Source organism: Heterodontus francisci, chromosome 9 (assembly GCF_036365525.1).
Source record: "Heterodontus francisci isolate sHetFra1 chromosome 9, sHetFra1.hap1, whole genome shotgun sequence".
Taxonomy (NCBI): domain Eukaryota; kingdom Metazoa; phylum Chordata; class Chondrichthyes; order Heterodontiformes; family Heterodontidae; genus Heterodontus; species Heterodontus francisci.
This window is the reverse complement of record NC_090379.1, coordinates 12,792,744-12,813,374: the sequence shown is the minus strand read 5'-3', so window position 1 is coordinate 12,813,374 and position 20,631 is coordinate 12,792,744. Positions and strand designations below refer to the sequence as shown.

General features: G+C 43.6%; 1 protein-coding gene across 1 annotated transcript in view; it reads right to left on the bottom strand.

Moving 5' to 3' along the window:
• Positions 1–20,631, bottom strand: part of nrde2 (NRDE-2, necessary for RNA interference, domain containing) — a 94,613-nt gene that overhangs the window by 23,546 nt on the left and 50,436 nt on the right. Inside the window, exon 8 of the mRNA XM_068038569.1 lies at positions 4,813–4,936. Coding sequence (XP_067894670.1) covers positions 4,813–4,936 — 124 coding nt within the window. The remainder of the gene's footprint in view (positions 1–4,812; positions 4,937–20,631) is intronic.

Genomic DNA, 20,631 nt, shown 5'->3' with positions numbered 1-20,631 from the left:
CGAGCAAAATTAGAAACTGAACCACTAATGGCAATATTAGGGCAGATCACAGAATTGTTACAGTACAGAAAGAGGCCATTCGGCCCATCATGTCTGCGATGGCCAAAAGCCTGGCCAGAGAGGTAAGTTTTAAGCAACGTCTTAAAGGAGGAAAGAAGAGAGTGTGTTTCGGGAGGGAATTCCAGAGGGTCGAGCGATTGAAATCAGGGAAGCTCAAGAGGCCAAAATTCAATAAGCGCAGATTACAGAGCTAGGGAAGGGCCAGGCCATGGAGGAATTTGAAAGCAAGGATGAGAATTTTAAAATTGAGGCGTTATTTAACCAGGAGCCAGTGTGAGCAGAAGGCACTGGATACTGCAAAGGCTATGGGCCCTGACAACATCCCGGCAATAGCACTGAACACTTGTGCTCCAGAACTAGCCATACCCTTACCAAGATGTTTCAGTACAGCTACAACACTGGCATCTACCCAACAGTGTAGAAAATTGCCCAGGTACATCCTGTTCATAAAAAGGAGGGCAAATGCAATCCAGCCAATTACTGCCCCATCAGTCTACTCTTGATCATTAACAAAGTGATGGAAGGGGTTGTCAACAGTGTTATTAAGTGGTACATACTCACCAACATACTCACTGATGCTCAGTTTGGGTTCTGCCAGGCCCATTCGGCTCCTGACTTCATTACAGCCTTGGTCCAAACATGGACAAAAAAGCTGAATTCCAGAGAGGATGTGAGAGTGACTGCTCTTGACATCAAGGCAGCATTTGACCAAGTATGGAATAAAGGAACTCTTGAAAAATTGAAGTCAATGGGAATCGGGGAGGAAAACCCTCCACTGAGTCATACCTAGCACAAAGGATGATGGTTGTGGCTGTTGTTGGTCAATTATCTCAGCCCCAGGACATTGCTACAGGAGTTCCTCAGGGTAGTGTCCTAGCCATCTTCAGCTGCTTCATTGATGACCTTCCCTCCATCATAAGATCAGAAGTGGGGATGTTCACTGATGATTGCACAATGTTCAGCACCATTCATGACTCCTCAGATACTGAAGCAATCACGCCCGCATGCAGCAAGATGCAGACAACATCTGGGCTTGGGATAAGTGGCAAGTAAAATTTATGCCACACAAGTGCCAGGCAATGACCACCTCTGACAAGAGAGAATCTAACTCTTTCCCTTTGACATTCAACAGTGGTGAGGTAAGCTGGTGTCGTCAACATACATGTGAAAACTGTGCTTTCGGATGATGTGGCTGAGGGGCAGCAGGTAGATGGGGAAATAGGAGGGAGCCAAGCATAGATCTTTGGGGGACACCAGAGGTAATTGTGTAGGAGCAGGAAGAGAAACCATTGCAAATGATTCTCTGGCTATGATTAGATAGGTAAGGATGGAACCAGGTGAGAACAGTCCCAGCTAGCTGGACGACAGTGGAGAGGTGTTGGAGGAGGATGGTGTGGTCAACTGTATCAAAGGCTGCAGACAGGTCAAGAAGGATGAGGAGGGAAGGTTTACATTTGTCACAGTCACATAATGATGCTATTTGTGACTTTGATAAGAGCTATTTCAGTACCATGGCAGGGGCAGAAACCTGATTGGAGGATTCGAACATCAAATTCTGGAAAAGGTGAGCACAGATTTCGGAGACGACAACTCGTTCCAGGACTTTGGAGAGGAAAGGAAGGTTGGAGATGGAATGGTAGTTTGCAAGGATGATGGGGTCAAGGGTTTGTTTTTTTGAGGAGAGGGGTGATAACGGCAGATTTAAAGGAGAGAGGGACAGAAAATTTAACAAAATCAGCTAACATGGGGAAGTTGAGTGGTTAGCAGTTCAGTGGGAATAGGAGTGAGGGAGCAGGAGGTGGGTTTCATGGACAAGATGAGCTCAGAGAGAGAATGAAGGGAGTTAGGAGAAACAAGAGAAAGATGCGAGTTTGGGACTAGGGCTGGAGTTAAATCACGTCATAGATCAGACAAGATTGAGGGAGGAAAGGGAGCTCCTGTTTGGAACTGTGGGGTGTGTGGGGGGCTGATTTCATATATAAAGAGAGAGAGCGAGCTCCTACAAAGAAGGGATCCTGTTGAAGAGGAGGGGCAATAAATATAAGATCATCACTAATGAATTTAATAGGGAATTCAGGAGAAACTTCTTTACCCAAATAGTGGCTAGAATATGGAACTCACTACCACAGCGTGTAGTTGAGACATGATGCATTTAAGAGGAAAGCCAGATAAATGCCTGAAGGCAAAAAGAATAGAAGGATATGCTGATAGGTCTGGATGAAGAGGGGTAAGGAGGAGGCTCATGTGCAGCATCAACACCAGCCTGGACCAGTCGGGCTGAATGGTTTGACTCTGTGCTCTAAATTCTATGTAATTCTCTATGTAATTCTTTAAGAGAAGAGCAAGTTCTTTCACAGAAGTGCCTGATGCTGACACTGGAAAGACCAGGAAAGCCTTAGGTTTCAGCCTTAGTCTTTTCTCAGTAGGCAAATGTTAGCTCGTGTCAGGCAAGGCACTATCACTGGCCTCAGTGTGCTCTCACGAAGTGTCAGGCAGGGTTCCTGCTTCTGATTACCTTTCAGATTGGACAAGGCCAAGACTGGAATTAGCTAAATGATAGAATGACTTCCTGCCAGTCAAGGTCCAATCTTATATACAAAAGATTGGCACCCAGAGTGTGGCAGTTCAGTGCTCGGGTATCCATGAACAGTTCCCCAGCAAGGAAGCAAGACCTTTCAGGGAAGGAGAGGGGCAGAAAAAACTGGAAAGGAAAAACATTTTAATATTCCTAAGGAAACATGGCCAAAGTGTTGAAAGGAAGGAAACAGAGTAAGAAAATATTTATAAAGACTTTTTTCAGGCCTCTTGGAAACATCCCAAATACTCCATGTGGAAATGAATTACTTTTGAAATACAGTTACTTCTTTTTTTTCTTTTTGGGCCTCCTTATCTCGAGAGACAATGGATACGCGCCTGGAGGTGGTCAGTGGTTTGTGAAGCAGCGCCTGGAGTGGCTATAAAGGCCAATTCTGGAGTGACAGGCTCTTCCACAGGTGCTGCAGAGAAATTTGTTTGTTGGGGCTGTTGCACAGTTGGCTCTCCCCTTGCGCCTCTGTCTTTTTTCCTGCCAACTACTAAGTCTCTTCGACTCCCCACAATTTAGCCCTGTCTTTATGGCTGCCCGCCAGCTCTGGCGAATGCTGGCAACTGACTCCCACGACTTGTGATCAATGTCACACGATTTCATGTCACGTTTGCAGACGTCTTTATAACGGAGACATGGACGGCCGGTGGGTCTGATACCAGTGGCGAGCTCGCTGTACAATGTGTCTTTGGGGATCCTGCCATCTTCCATGCGGCTCACATGGCCAAGCCATCTCAAGCGCCGCTGACTCAGTAGTGTGTATAAGCTAGGGGTGTTGGCCGCTTCAAGGACTTCTGTTTTGGAGATATAGTCCTGCCACCTGATGCCAAGTATCTTCCGTGTTGTTTTAGTCGCTGTGAGGCAACTATGGAGTGACCTCTCCATGGCGCATGCCTGGGCAAATTTATGGAGGTTGAGAGTTGCCCAGTCGTCAAAACCCCCCTCTCGGCCTTTCTGGTGGGGTCCAAAGGAGTGCAGGACACGACGTTTGGCACCAGTATGGCTGCAGGAACTGCCGGAAACATGCCAAAGGTGACACATGACCGCCTACGGGGTTCCGCTCCGGATTTTCTGTTAGGGTTTACTCCCTTAGCCTTGGTCTCTCCCGAGACGCCCACAAGGCAGTGGGGTTGTTGGGGCCCCTACACAGGTGTAGGATGGTGCCGGTGGGAGGAGGGGATGCAAGGGGGAGGGGTAGAGGGAGGGGGTGGGGGGGGTGCAGGGGAAGGGGGTGCGGGGTGAAGATGGTGCGAGGGGGGGGCGGGCTGGGACGGGGTTGTGAGGGGGTGAGCTGAGAGGGTGGAGCAGGGAAGGGGACGGGGGTGGGGGGGGGGGGTGGAAGGGGGGTAAAGGGGGGGGGAGGGGGGGTGGAATCTGGTGCAGGTAATAAGCCATTTCCTCAGTGCCCACCATCGACGTCCGGAAAGCTCATCCATGTCCTTCGGGAGGTGAAGCATCATTTGGCAGACTTAGAGGTGATTACATTTGCTAAGGGTTTTTTTTTCTGCAGTGGTTTAAATAAAGGCATGCAGCATTGCCGACAGTGCGCTGCAGATGCTCTCCGAGCCATCTCCCGCGGGCGCTTTGAAGTTGCGGCCGTGGGGGGGCCGTTCGTGGATGTTTTGGGTGTTCGGGGCACCTTTTCACAGGACTTCTCTCGGGTCCCGCAGCTCCTTCATGGTTACTACTACATGGTTAAACCCAGCAACCATTTGTACACAGCAGATCCCACAAACAATGAAGATTGTTGACCATATTTATTTTTTGGTGATGTTGGTTGAAACAAAAAATATTGTTTGGAAAGTTAAGAGAATTCCCTACTCTTTTAGTTGTGGGATCATTACTGCCCATCTAAACCAATAGAACTGTAGATGGAACCTCAGATTAACATTTCGTTTGAAGGATGGCACCCCCGACAGTGCAGCACTCCCGCAGTACTGCACTGAAGCGTCAGCCAAGAGTTGTGCTCAAGTTCTGGAGTTGGACTTGAAATTATGATCTTCTGACTCAGAGGAGATAGTGCTGCAAACTTCAGTTAGTTTAGTGTCAAAGGCTAGTTAAAAAGACTATGGTCTGTTTCAGAGTACGTGACTTGATGGCAAGTATCTGGGAGTGCAAAGGCCAATCTTCAGCATTAAATAGAAGAAAGGCATCAGAAAGTGGCTCACCTGGCTCATTTAGGACAACCCATCCGCCTTTTTCCTGCTGCCGCATCCATGCCTTCCAACCCCTCGCTCCTTCTTCTCCAAATCGGGGTTCACCGCTGTCCCAGAATGGCTCAAAGAATTCCACCTTATCAGGAAACAGACACAGACTCTTGGTTATTGATAATTCGGTAATGCAGCCAGAATCTCCCTGCATAGCTGAGTGCAAAGCCATGTACTACTCACAACATATAAACCGGGAATGTACTGGATTTGATCTGGAGGTCTGTGTTGACTCAGCTAAGCTCAGCTAGACCAGCAGCTGGGTCTCTGGATGTGTATCTAGTAGGGGATATCAGCCAGGGTTCCTGTTCTTGATTTGGTCATCTAGAATCATAGAATGTTACAGCACATTTGACCCATTGTGCCTGTAATACTTCTGCAGTTAAACAGAAACTTGACACATTGCTGAAGAATGGATTAAATACTGGATGAAAGCCATACTTCAGAATCAGTCAAACCTTCAGGAGAAAGAGGGAAAAGACAAAGGAGCAGAATTCCACCCCAAGCAAAATGCCAAGACATCGCATTCCCCAATTAGGATTATTATCCACAATGAAGTAGCTCATTGCCTGACTCACTGAGGCCAATAAGGACATAATTAGTTTAGTGTGAAGTATAACGCTAGGTTCGGAATTTTACAGCAAGGTATGGGTGAGGAAGGCAAACCATCTCCATCCTTGATCATGCAACCAGAGAACCCACAGGCCTCTCTATTGCAGCATCCAACCTCTCATGTGCCATTTCAGGACTTCTGTCACTGCTACCTGGACATGGGTTGGTCATAGCCTAGTCAAATGGGAGGATTGAAGAATGGTGATCGGTGTGGATGTGGTGAGCAGCCAATCCTCAAGAGATTCATGGATAATGTGGACAGCTGCCTTCTGCAGTGCAGTGATCATCACACAGACAGTCCCACGTAAACAGCTTGATCAAAGGTGGCGACACACAAATAATGCAATCACACACAAAATAAAATAATTCCATTCCTGAAAAAGCTGCTGCAAATGTAGGGATTTTGATTTAAAAACTCGTCATCTGCCCATGTTTTATTTAAGCTTACAACTAATCGCTCTCAAATATATTGCATTTTAGGCAACAATGGAAAACAAATGTAATCGCTCACTCTAACTTTCTCTCCTCTATGTAACCTGTGGTGTACACAGTGAACAATGGATTCTCTGGCGACTGTGGCCTTTCGCACTCAATCTAATTTTATGGCTTTCATGGGAACCATTCAGTCCCAGTCTTCAGAGACACCAATTGTTAGTGCCAAGATTCCCTCAGCCTGAAACTTCTAATTTCGCTTTCTTTTAAGAAATACATAAAGATTGAAAAATGGAAAGAAAAATCCAATAGTACGGTGAAGATGGGATAAAATCTATTGTCACGGTTGACAAATACAGGCTGCTCCTGAATACCAAAGACTTTGATGGCCGTAGTCTTGCCTGTGACAAGCAAACTTTTTTTTAAAACCATCTGATATGGGTTTAAAAGGCTATATTGTCAGTGGTTTACAAAAACTTGCCCTCAGAAAGAGACATAAGACCTGTCTCACTGCTGGCGCCCCGATCGTTGACCTCAACCCCCTACCCCAAGCCCCGATCATAGGCCTCTCCTCGACACCCCCCCGACCCATCCAGGGACCGCTGGAGTTCCCTCCCACCCACTGGCCAGGTGCCATGCAATACCCTAAGGTTAGGTGGTGCTGAGCCTGGGATTTGTAAGAGCCAGGTGAAAAGACGACTGAGGAAATTTAAGCATATGCACAGTTCTGAAGAAATGAATTGGATCAATCAAGTCCTGACGTGCAGATTACAAACGGGTTCTGGTAATGTCACTGTGATCGGTTTTCTGCTTTCACAATCCCATCTGCTGTCAAATCTAACATCTTTTCCATTAGGTGTGGAGAGCATTTGAAAGAGGGCACCGAGCAAAAACGAGGAAAAAAATGCATCAATCTTCTGACATTAATTACGGTATCATCTTCTAGAGAGTACAAGGAATATTAACCCTACAGCATCGGCTGTTAGTCCAGCCAAAAATTTTCAACTTGAACTAAATTAATGGTGCAAGGCATTAAAGGCAATACACTTAAAGCAGGCTTGGAAATAGTACTTTAGTACTTAAGATCAAACAGTGCCACCACTTAAATAGCACATTGGAATGCTGACAGATTGACAACAATGGAACAAGCTAGGTACTTAAATGGCTGAGCAGAGGCACAGTCAGCAATTAAGACCCTCACAAATCAATTTAGTTCTCATGTAACACTGCAATTAAGTGTCTGCCGTACATTGCATGTCCTCTTGTGGGTTGGTAATAAGTTACCATTAGTGGAAAGAGAAAGAGCTTGCATTTATATGCACCTAGTCCCATTCACTTATCACCCCTGTGCTCGCTGGCCTATATTGGCTCCAGGTCAAGCAACTTCTTGATTTTAAAATTCTCACTCTCGTTTTCAAATCCCTCCATGACCTCGTCCCTCTCCGACCTCGTCCCCCTCCATCTCTGTAATCTCCTCTAACCTCGCAATCTTCCAAGGTATCTGCGCTCCTCTATTTCTGGCATCTCATGCATTCCTGACTTTAATCGCTCCACCATTGGTGGGCGTGCCTTCAGCTGTCAGGTCCCCAAGCTCTGGAATACCCTCCCTACACCTCTCCGCCTCACTTTCCTCCTTTAAGACGCTTTTGGTCAGCTGACTTAATATTTCCTTTTGTGGCTCGGTATCATACCTTGTTTTATAAGGCACCTGTAAAGCGCAGTGGGATGTTTTATTACATTAAAGGCACTATATAAGTTGTTGTTCATGACCTCAGGATGGCCCAAAGCGCTTTAATGTAGGAAATGCGGCAGGCAATTTGCGCACAACCAGCTTCCAAAAACAGCAATGTGATAATTAAGGCTGGACTTAAACTTTACTTAAACTGCAAATTTCAGTAAAATGCTAAATGCAGACAACATTAGATTTTTAGAAAGTGATTGACACTTAAGATTCCCTCACTCACCAAACTCCCAGCTTCTCACTCAGTCCAAGCAACACTCTGGGATAAACAAGCTCTCTTGTGGAGAGCAACTGTAATTAGTTAATTAGGTAGCTTGTTTAATCTGGTTTCTGTAGCTGCAGCACAGCTGACTCTTCTGAGACTCAATTGGTATAAACACAGGGGTCTGAATGCAGCTTGAACTGAGTTGGGGAAGGAGGTGCTCCTTTCTTTTTCATCCTCCAGTATTTGTTTTTTTTTAAAACTTTGGTACAGGGAAAGAAGCTGATTGGTGAGTAACTGGTAAATATTCTATTTATAATACTTAGCTTATGAAGTTAAGGTATGTCAGGGTAGCTTGGCCAAGTGGAATGTGCATTCTGTAGCATGTGGGGAGTCATGGATGCACCATGTGTCCTAGACAGACATATCTGTAGGCAGTGAGGGAATGGGTGACTGCCAGGCAGCCTAAGAGAACCAGGCAGGTAGTGCCAGAGTGCCCGGAGATGATCTTGCTTGCTAACCGATTTTCCATTTTGGATACTGGTGAGAGTGATGGTTGCTCAGAGGAGTGTAGCCACAGCCATGGCACCATGGGTGGCTCAGCTGCACAGGAGGGAAGGAAGAAGAGTGGAAGAGCAATAGTGATAGGGGATTCATTAGGGGAATAGACAGGTGTTTCTCTGGCTGTAGACGTGACTCCAGGGTGGTGTGTTCCCTCAAGGTAAAGGATGTCACAGAGCAGCTGCAGGATATTCTTCTGGGGAGGGTGAACAGCCAGAGGTTATGCTCCATGTTGGTACCAATGACATAGGTAGGAAGGGTGTTAAGGTCCTGCAAGCAGATGTTGGGGAGCTAGAAAAGATATTGAAAAGTAGTAATCTCAGGATTACTCCCAGTGACGCGTGCTAGTGAACACAGGAATAGCAGGATTGTGCGATGGAGAATTGGCGTAGGAGGGAGGGCATCAGATTTGAGGCATTGGGACTGGTTCTAAGGCGGGTGGGACCTGTACAAGATGGATGGGTTGTGCCTTTAGAAGACCAGGACCAACAATCTGGTAGGAAGATTTGCTAGTGCTGTTGGAGGGGGTTTAAACTAGATTGGCAGGGAGATGGGAACCTGAGAGGCAGCTCAGATTGGAGAGAAGCAAAACTGGTAACAGGAAGTAGTAAGCGAAATTAGAAGATAGATGAAGCAAAGGCAAGCATCAAATTGGATCAGAATGCAGAATATTAAAAAAATGTTAAGGACACGCTATCTGAATGCATGCAGCATTTGCAACAAGGTAGATGATTTGAAGGCACAAAGAGAATTAAATGGATATGATTTAAATGCTATTACAGAGATGTGGTTACAGGGTGACCAAGGCTGGGAACTGAATATTCATCATTTAGGAAGGATAGGCAAAAAGGAAAAGGAGGTGGGGTAGTGCTATTAATATGGGATGAAATCAGTACATTAGTGAAAGAGGATCTTAGATCGAAGGATCAAGATGTAGAATCAGTTTGGGTGGTGCTAAGAAACAGCAAGGGGCAGCAAACATTGGTAGGAGTTGTTTATAGGCTACCAAAAAGTAGTGGTAATGTTGGGCACTGTATAAATCAGGAAGTTAGAGGTGCATGTAACATGGGTAATATAGTAATAATGGGTGACTTCAATTTACATATAGATAGGTCAACCTAATCAGCACTAATGCTGTGCAGAATGAATTCCTGGAGCATGTACAAGATAGGTTTCTGGAGCAGCATGTTGAAGAACCAACTAGGAATTGAGCTATTTTAGATTTTGTATTATCTAATGAGAAAGGGGTAATTAACAACCTTGCTGTAAAGGAGCCTTTGGGAAATAGTGACCATAATATAATTTTTTTACATTAAGTTTGAAAGTGATAGTTTCCTTTGTTCAGATTTAAGACCGTAGTTTCAGAATGAACGATCAAGGTATGAGGGGCAAGTTGGCCATGGTGGATTGAGAAAATACAATAAGAGATAAGACGATAGACAGGCAATGGCTAGTATTTTTTTTTTAAAAAGGTACTACATGGTCTACAACAATTATACATTCCTCTAAGACACAAAAACCTAACAGGAAAGATGAATCAACTGTGGCAAACAAAAGAAGTTTTTAAAAATTGCATTAAAGGAAGGGGCTTATATGGTTGCCAGAAAAAGTGGTAAGCCTGAGGATTGGGAGCAATTTAGAATCCAGCAAAGGATGACCAAGAAACTGATAAAGAAAGGGAAAAGAGAATATGAATGCAAGCTAGCGAGAAACAGAAAGGCAGACTGTAAAAGTTCCTTTTAGGTATATGAAAAGATTAACAAGGATAAATGAGTCCATTACAGGCAGAGACAGGAGAATTTATAATGGAGAATGAGGAAGTGGCGGAAAAACTAAACAATTACCTTGTCTGTCTTCACGGAGGAAGATATAGAAAATCTCCCAGAAATACTAGGGACTTGTCAAAATGAGGAACTGAAAGAAACTTGTATTAATGGAGGCAGTACTCCAAAATATTAACTGGATTGAAGGTTGACAAATCCCCTGGACCAGATGAGCTACATTCCAGAGCACTGAAGAAGTTGGCTCTCAAGGTAGTGCATGCATCTTTCAAAATTCTATAGATTCTGGAAGGGTTCCAGCAGATGGGAAAGTGCAAATATAACCCCACTATTTAAGAAAGGAGGGAGTGAGAAAATAGGGAACTACAGACCTGTTAGTTTGATGTCAGTAGGGAAAATGTTAGAATCTATCAAACAATATCATAAACAAGACACTCAGAAAATGATTAGGAGTCAGCAAGGATTAAATGAAAGGGAAATAATGTTTGACAAACCTGCTTGAGTTTTTTGAGGATGTTACTTGTAGCATAGATAAAGGAGAACCAGTGGATGTGGTGTATTTGGATTTTCAGAAGGCTTTTGATTAGAGCACATGGAATTGGGGGTAATATACTAGTATGGATTGAGAATTGGTTAACAGACAGAAAGCAGAGAATAGGAATAAATAGTCATTCTCAGGATGGCAGGCTGTTACTAGTGGCGTACGGCAAGGGTCAGTGCTGGGGCCACAGCTGTTCACAATTTATATAAATTATTTGGATGTAGGGACCGAATATATTTCCAAATTTGCTGATGACACAAAACTAGGTAGAATGTAAGTTGAGGAGGATGCAAAGAGGCTTCAAGAGGACCAGGACAGGTTAAGGGAAAGGGCAAGAATATGGCAGATGGAATATAATGTGGGAAAATGTGAGTGGTCCACTTTGGTGGAAAAACTAAATACAGTATTTCTTAAATGGAGAGAGGCTGGGAAGTGTTGATGTCCAAAGGAACCTGGGTGTCCTTGCTCATGAGTCACCAAGGCTAGTATGCAGGTGCAGCAAGCAATTGGGAAGTCAGATGTTATGTTAGCCTTTATCACAAGAGGATTTGAGAAAAGAAATAAAAATGCCTTACTGCAATTGTATAAGAGCCTTGGTGCGGCCGTACCTGGAGTATTGTGTACAATTTTGGTCTCCTTATCTAAGGAAGGATATACTTCTCAGAGGGAGTGCAACGGAGGTTCACCAAACCAGTCCCTGGGATGGCGGGATTGTCTTATGAGGAGAGACTGAGGAAACTGGGCCTGTATTCTCTATAGAGTTTCACAGAATGAGAGGTGATCTCATTGAACCGTACAAAATTCTTAAAGGGCATGACAGGGTGGATGTAGATAGTATGTTTCTCCTGACTGAGTCTAGCACAGGGGACGTAGTCTCAGAATAAGGGATAGGCCATTTAAGATTGAGATGAGGAATTTCTTCACTAACCTTCTTTCAGAGGGTTGTGGAAGCTCAATCATTAAGCATGTTCAAGACCGAAATTAATAGATATCTGGATACTAATATCAAGGGATATGGGGATAGTGCGGGAAAGTGGCGTTGAGGTAGATGATCAGCCATGATCTAACAATGGCGGAGCAGGCTCGATGGGCTGAATGGCCTACTCCTGTGTTCCTATAATTTAAGTGACGTTGGTTGAGAGCTAATTAGTGACCAGGACACCGGGGAGAACATTGCTGCTCTTCTTTGAAATAGTGCCTTGGGAAGTTTTACATTCACCCTCTTGGGCTTCAGTGTAACGTTTCATCTGGCAGTGCAGCACCCCCTCAGTACTGCACTAGAAGTGTCTTGTCTAGATTTCTGTGCTCAAGTCTCTGAAGTGGGACTTGAACCTACAACTCTGTTTCAGCAGTCGAAGAGCTACCCACTGAGCCAAGCCTGACACCCAAGACACAAGTTTGGGTTCAGTCAAGGCAGCAGACAGGGAAAACCAGACACAAGGCTTTGCATATATACACACAAGATCTGCACATGGGGAAAATTAGCAGTACATGGCACCAAGCCAGTGCAAATTTGCTTACTGAGCCAATTTCAGCCAGGACCGGGGTAGAGATGTCACAAGTATCAACATCCCTATGATGGGAGAACCTATCAGCTAGGGTTCTCCCTCGATTGCTATCCAGTACTAGGCGATGAGACAAAATCTAGTTGAGTGAAGAACTTGAGGGGCTCTGACTGCCCAATGGACTGTACCACAATGATTCACCACTGTCCGGAAGGGCTCCTAATGCCCAATGGACAGTCCATAAGTAATGTGGTCATCATAACAGTAACTGTTTATCCTGGGTTAAGAGCATCTCTGAATTACTGCAAAACTCCAGGATAAAAGGGAAAATAATGAAAAACCCCTAGGATTTCCAGGTCTTCGATTTCAAGCCTACATTTAAAAAAGAGCAATTTGTATTATTTGCACGAGAAAGCAATGTCACCTCATGCTGACAGGAAAAGCTGGCATTTAATCCGCTTAATATTTCCTCAAGTCCCTGCATTTTGTATCCAATCACCAAGAGCAGAAATAAATATCCACTGGCAGTGTGCACTAATGGCCCATCTTAACCCATGGAAATCAATTAAATTAACCAGATGCAATTAAACTTCTGCATTGCACTGTCATACTGTGGTAGAACAGTGAATTCAAGGGGGAGTCTAAGTTATCAGCACAGAGAATTAATCACAATGGGCTCTCTTGTGGTTCTTTGCTTAAAAAGACTCTTAAAGACTTTAAACCGCGGCGGCCCTGTCCGCCCTTCAGGGTGGATGCAAAAAAAATCTCACAGCACTATTTCTAAGAGCAGGGGCGTTCTCCCTGGTTGTTCTGGCCAATATTTATAGCTCAACTAACACCACTAGAAACACATTATCTGGTCATTATCATATTGTTGTTTGGAGGGGTTTACTGTGTGCAAACTGACTGCCACTTTTTTTTTTAAACATTAAAACAAAGTGATATTTCAAAAAATACTTCATCGGCTGTAAAGCGCTTTGGGATGTAGGTTGCAAAAGGTGCTATACAAAATGAAAGTTCTTGCTTTCTTTGACTGGTTATTCAACAACAGGTGGATGTATCACAATAAATAATGCCACTTAACAGGAATTTCACACCAAGATCCTGCCTAAACAACCTGTGGTTCAACATTTTACTAAAAACCTATAGAAGTTCCTTTATAACCATCTCCTCTCTATGTTGCCTTGTTCCACATTTTAGCACAAGACTTTAAGCAGCCTGTCTATCCCAGCATGTATCATTGCAGGTCTGCAATAGGTTGTTATGTCATAACCAGCCCATTCAATTCTAGTAAACATTATCCACTCACTGCCAACGTACAGGGCGTTCATACACTACAATATAATATAGCAGCAAAACCAAGACCATTCTGCATCAACGTTTAATTCGGAGTGTGAATTGGGTGTGAAAGCCCCAACGGATAGCAGCCTCCGATGAAAGGCAACCCACCTCGTTCTGGTGTCAGGTTGGGAATGGACACCAGATTTAGGCTGTGCACAGCTCTGGTCTCCATATTATCAAAAGGATAGTAAACGTAGAATCATAGAAATTCACAGAAGGAGGCTATTTGGCCCATCATATGATGCCCGTCAAAAAAAAGAGCTTTCCAATCTAATCCCAGCTTTTGTAACCCTGTAGGTTACAGCACTTAAACAGCATATTGAAGTGCTTTTTAAATGTGGAGGTTTCTGCATCTTCCACCATTTCTTCCATCCTCTGGTGAAAAAACATTTCCTTAACTTGCCTCTAATCCTTCAACCAACTAGAATTAGAATTAGAACATTACAGCGCAGTACAGGCCCTTCGGCCCTCGATGTTGCGCCGACCTGTGAAACCATCTGACCTACACTATTCCATTTTCATCCATGTGTCTATCCAATGTCCACTTAAATGCCACTTCAAATCTATGTCCCCTGGTTATTGACCTCTCTGCTAATGGAAAAAGGCTCTTCCTATCCACACTATCTAGGCCCCGAATAATTTTAAACACCTCAATTAAATCTCCTCTCAACCTCCTTTTTGTTTCAAAGAAAACAACCCCAGCCTATTAAATCTTTCCTCATAACTAAAACTCTCCATCTTTGGCAATATCCTCACATGCTCTGCCCAGAATTATATGCAGTACTCTAGCTATGGCCAAACTAGTATTTTATACAGTCTAGTAAAACCTTCCTGCTTATGTATTCTATGCCTTGGCTAATAAACTATGCCTTCTTAAACACCTTATCTACCTGCCCTGCTATTTCAGGGATCTGTGAATATGCACACCCAGATCCCTCTGTTTCTGTACACTCCTGACTATCCTACCATTTGTGTATTCCCTTGCCTTCTTTGACCTCCCCCAAAATCATTACCTCACTTCTCCAGAATGAATTCCATTTGCCACTTTTCTGCCCACCTGACCAGTCCATTGATATCTTCCTGCAGTCTACAGCTTTCTTCCTCACTATCAACCACATGGCCATTTTTCGTATCATCTGTAATCTTAATCACACCCTCCTATATTTAAGTCTAAAACATTGATATATACCATGAAAAGCAAGGGACCGAGTACTAAGCCCTGTGGAACCACACTGAAAACAGCTTTCCGGTCACAAAAACACTTGTCGACCTTTATCCTTTGCTTCCTGCCACTGAGCCAACTAATAACTGGTTAGGATGTAGAACTTGCGACCACGTAGGTCGCAGCTGAGGCAAATCGGATAACTGAATTTAACTTGGATGGACTTGAGGGTATATGGCACAATCTTGAAATTTGCAGATGACACAAAACTTGGAAGTGTAGTAAACCATGTGGAAGGTAGCAATAGACTTCAAGAGGACAAACAGGTTGGTGAAATGGTTGAACATGCAGATAAAATTCAATGCAAAAGAGTGTGAGGAGAGTACACAAGCAAAATGGTACAAATTTAAAGGGAGTGCAAAAGGGTGTTTGTGTGCAAATCTCTGAAGGTGGCAGGACAGGTTAAAGCAGTTAATACATTTGGGATCCTGGGCTTTATAAATAGAGGTATAGAGTACAAAGCCAAGAGGTTATGCTAATCACATATAAAACACTAGTTTGGCCCCAGCTGGAGTACTATGCCCAATTCTAGGCAACCTACTCGAGTCACTAGCTGGCAAAAGAGGGGAATGATAACATATTCTGAAGACTGATGTGCACTACCATGAGTGGCTACATCAGCTTGACAACAGGTGACAACGTCGAAACTAACAACTCACAGCATCACTTGGTAGCTGCACTTGTGGTAGAATCTGCCTCTCAAGGACTGACCTTCACAGCCATCAACAAAGGTGCACGAAGAGAAGACACCCCAGCTAAAAGGATTGTTTGCTGTATGTCCATCATCTTTCATAGATGGAAGGATGCTAACTTTAGGAAGGATGTGAAGGCTTTGGAGAGGGTACTGAAGGAATGTACTAGAATGGTTCCAGGGATGAGGGATGACAAAAACAAAATACTGCAGATGCTGGAAATCTGAAACAGAAAATATTGAAAATATTCAGGTCTGTCAGTAGCTGTGGAGAGAGAAAAAGTTAACATTTCAGGTCGTTGAACTTTCATCAGAAAGGACTGTAGAAAGCTCATGGACGTGAAATGTCAACCCTGTTTCTCTCTCCACACATACTGCCTGACCTGCTGTGTATTTCCAGCATTTTGTTTTTATGAGGGATTATAATTTCGTGGATAGACTGGAAAGCTGGGATTGTTCTCCTTATAGCGGAGAAGGCTAAGAGGAGGTTTAATAAAAGTGTTTGGAATCATGAAGGGTTTAGATACAGTAAATAAAGAGAAACTGTTTCCAATGGCTGCAGGGTTGATAACCGGGGGTACAGGTTTAAGGTAATTGGCAAAAGAACCAGAGGCGAAAAGAGGGAAAATTTATTTATTCAACGAGTGGTTAGGACTCGGAATGTATGCCTGATGGGGAGGTGGATAGAGGTTCATTGCAGCTTTCAAAAAGGGAATTAGATAAATACTTATGGAAGAAAAAATTGCAGGGATGGGGGAAAAGAGCAGAGGAGTAGGACTAACCAGATTGCTGTTCAAAAGAGCTGACACAGCCTCCTTCTGGGCTGTACCGTTCTATCATTTCAAGGGAAGCTAGTTAAACACATTAGGGAGAAAGGAATAGAACGTTATGCTCATAGGGTTAGAAGGGTAGTAGGAATCTCCTATGGAGCATAACTGCCGACATAGACCAGTTGGGCCAATGGCCTATTTTTTCCTATACTCTTGATGTAACGCAATGTAAATACTTTTCTCGCTCCTGTGCGTTACAGAGGGTAGAGGTCAGAGGAGTTGTCTTCAGGATGAGATGTCCAACCAATTGGCTCGTCTCAGGTGGGTGAAAAAGACCCCTTAGCTTTATTTGAATTAGAGCAGGGAATGGCCAACATCAAGAAAACAGATTTTGTGGTCAATATCGGCACGGCTGTGAGGGTCATTGTTGTCTTGAAATTAGTTTCCATGATTCCTACATTACAACACTACAAAAGTACTTCATTGGCAGTTGGAGGTCCCAAGATCGTGTTGTATAAATTCCAGTATGCCTTTCTTCATTCGATAACGCCAAAAATCTACCCCTGCAGGTAAAGGTGATTTAGAGAGGGTGTGGATAATCAAGCCAAGGCACAGATGTTATTCATTTTATCCCTATTTTAAAGTCATATACATTTTGTCCTATTTGTGTTCCCACTATTTCCTATGTAAACATTTATAGCATAACATGCCTACGTAAACTTATCCCCGTCACAAACTTAGTAACGGGAGTTGGAGAGATGGTGACGCAGTGGTAATGTCACTTGCCTTGTAATCCAGAGGCCCGGGCTAATGTCCTGGAGAGGCGGGTTCAAATCCCACCATCCCAGCTGGTGGAATATAAATTCAATCAAATAATAAAAAATCTGGAATTAAAAGCTGGTCTCAGTAATGGTGCCATGAAACCATCGATTGTTGTAAAACCCATCTGGTTCACTAATGTCCTTCAGGGAAGGAAACCTGCCGTCCTTACCTGGTCTGGCCGACATGTGACTCCAGACCCACAGCAATGTGGCTGATTTTTTTTAAACTGTCCTCTGAAATGGCCCAGCAAGCCACTCCGTTCAAAGGGCATCTAGGGATGAGCAACAAATGTTGGCTTTGCTAATGACGCCCACATCCCGTGAAAGAATTGCAAAAAAGCCCCTTAAGCCTGTTCCAGAATTCAATTGAAGTGTGGCTGATCCATGTATCAAATCTATTTACTCACTTTGTTGTATATTCCTTGGTGGCAGCACAGCTCCTTCACTAGGGATAGGGTGGGTGCAATTATAGCCTGACGAGATTACATAGGTAGTTTCCATCATAAATATGGCTATAGGAACTCAATGGAAAGCTGACAAGAAGTATGTAGTAGCTAGAAATATAAAGACAGATAGTAAGAGTTTCTATAGATATTTAAAAAAGAGTTAAAGGTGGCGTTGGTCCTACAGTGTGTCTGGGAATTAATAATGGATAATAAAATGGCAGATGAATTGAACAGGTATTTTGCATCGGTTTTCACTATAGAGGATCCCAGAATTAGCTCTAAGTCAGGAAATGGAAGCGAGGGAGGAACCCAAGAAAATTACAATCACCAGAGAAGTGGTACTGAACAAACAGTTGGAGCTGCGGGCTGACAAGTCCCTGGGTCCTGATGGACTTCATCCTAGGGTGTTAAAAGAAGTAGCTAGTGAGATAGTTGATGCATTAGTTTTAATTTTCCAAAATTCCCTAGATTCAGGGAAGGTTCCGTTAGATTGGAAAATAGCGAATTTAACTCCTTTTATTCAAAAAGGGAGGGAGACAGAAAGCAGGAAAATACAGGCCAGTTAGCTTAACATCTGTCTTAGGGAAAATGTTAGAAGCTATTATTAAAGAAATTATAGTAGAGCACTTAGAAAAATTCAAGGTAATCAGGCAACTTGGTTTTGTGAAAGGGAAATCATGTTTAACCAATTTATTGGAGTTCTTTGAGGGAGTTACATGTGCTGTGGCTAAAGGGGAACTGGTGGATGCACTGTACTTAGATTTCCAGAAGGCATTTGATAAGGTGCCACATCAAAGGTTACTGCAAAAAATAAAAGCTCATGGCATAGGGGGTAACATATTGGCGTGGATAGAAGATTGGCTAGCTAACAGGAAACAGAGTAGGCATAAATGGGTCATTTTCTGGTTGGCAAGCTGTAACGGGTGGTGTGCCACAGGGATCTGTGCTGGGGCCTCAACCTTTTACAATTTATATAAATGACTTAGATGAAGGGACCGAAGGTATGGCTGCTAAATTTGCTGATGACACAAAGATAGGTAGGAAAGTAACTTGCTAATTTGTATGGTCGTAGGACATAAGGAGGCTACAAAGGGATTATAGATAGGTTAAGTAAGTGGGCAAAGACCTGGCAAATGGAGTATAATGTGGGAAAATATGAAATTGTCCATTTTGGCAGAAAGAATAAAAAAGCATATTATCTAAATGGTGAGAGATTGTAGAGCTCAGAGATGCAGAGGGATCTGAGTGTCCTAGTGCATTAATCGCAAGAGGTTAGTATGCAGGTACAACACGTAATTAGGAAAGCTAATAAAATGTTGTTGTTTATCGCGAGGGGAACTGAATACAAAAGTAGGGAAGTTATGCTTCAGCTATTGGTGAGACCACAACTGGAGTACTGTGTACAGTACTGGTCTCCTTTATTGAAGGAAAGATGTAAATGCGTTGAAGGCAGCTCAGAGAAGGTTTACTAGATTGATACCTGGAATGGGCAGGTTGGCTTACGAAAAAAGATTGGACAGGCTAGGCTTGTATCTGCTGGAATTTAGAAGAGTAATAGGCCGCTTGATTGAAACATGTAAGATCCTGAGGATTCTTGACAGGGTGGATGTGGAAAGGATGTTTTCCCTTGTGGGAGAATCTAGAACTAGGGGATCACTGTTTAAGACAGAGATGAGGAGAAATTATTACTCTGAGGGTCGTGAGTCTTTGGAATTCTCTTCCTGAAAAGGCAGAGGAAGCAGAGTCTTTGAATATTTTTAAGGCAGGGGTAGATAACCTTTCACCTCCTTGCTTATCATGAATTTATCAGCGGTAGGTGGAAATGTGGAGTAATCAGTTCAGCCATGAACTTACTGAATGGCGGAGCAGGTTCGAGGGGCCTACTCCTGCTCCTAATTCGTATATTCCTATGTACAGACGGAAGAGAGTTTGAGTGTACGTGTGCATTACGGGAACAGTACATAACCATTTCAAGCAAAGGAAGATTCGGGGCACCATGACTAATTTTGAATTGCTCCAGCAAAGTGATAGCACAGAGGCAATGGGCTGAACTGTCCTGTTCTATGTAATCCTATGATTCTGTAAATTGATATTCTAATTATACACAAACAGATACGCATACTTAGCTTTTAATAATGCTAACAGTTATAATCTTTTGTAAAGTTGTTAGTGAATCAATGCAGAGAGTCATGATCGGTGGAAGTGCAGGCCAGAGATGGAGGGTGCTGATTCTCCAACCTGCATTCCCTTTGAATGCTGCTCTCCACTGGGAATGCAGGATCACTGCCTTTACCCAACAATTCCCAGAGTCTGGAAAAAAAAATAACTCGACAGATTGGAATGACATGGTACGATAATAACTACACCAGGATTTACACTTAATCTGAACACCATTTGTCTGCATAGCACTCATGGCACTTCAAAATAATTCATTACATAAGAAGTGCTTAATGATGCTTCTGTAGATGCAATGTGACGCTGTGTAAGTACACGTCAGTCCTACTTTTACCTACTTAGTAAAAGGTGATTTTTTTTTTTTTCCCCCCCCAAGCTTTATTAAAAAAGGACAAGCAACTTATGTCAGTGAGATTCTGTATCCACACTCTCTCTGGTGACCTCACCACCTGCCCTTATTTCAATTACATGCCAAGGGGCCTGTTTGATTCAATCGTGGTCTCAATTAATTCACAGCAGGGGGCCACTAAGTACTGATCAGGAGCAAGGAACCCTGACTGATTCTCCCTCACTAGCCCTGGGACACAAGTCCGGCTACAGCACTCTTAACCCTGCTCCATCCGAGATAAGCCAATAAAGTATTTCATTGGCTACAAAGCACTTTGGGATGCCAGGAGTTCATGAAAGGTGTAATATAAATGCAAGTTTGTTCTTCCTTTCCAAAGGAAGGCGCAATGGCCTCTCAGCCCTGTAGAGGAGCATCAGTCAAGGGTTATAACTTATCCAATGTCACCCTCATCCTCATGGCCATTTGTGTGCGGCTGCATCAAGCTGTGCGTAGAACCCCAGTACCAAGTGTCACTATGTGCCGAGATGCTATCCGTCCCCGATGTTGCGAAGGATTGGTCTGGCCACATTGCCGCCAAATGCTCCATCCAG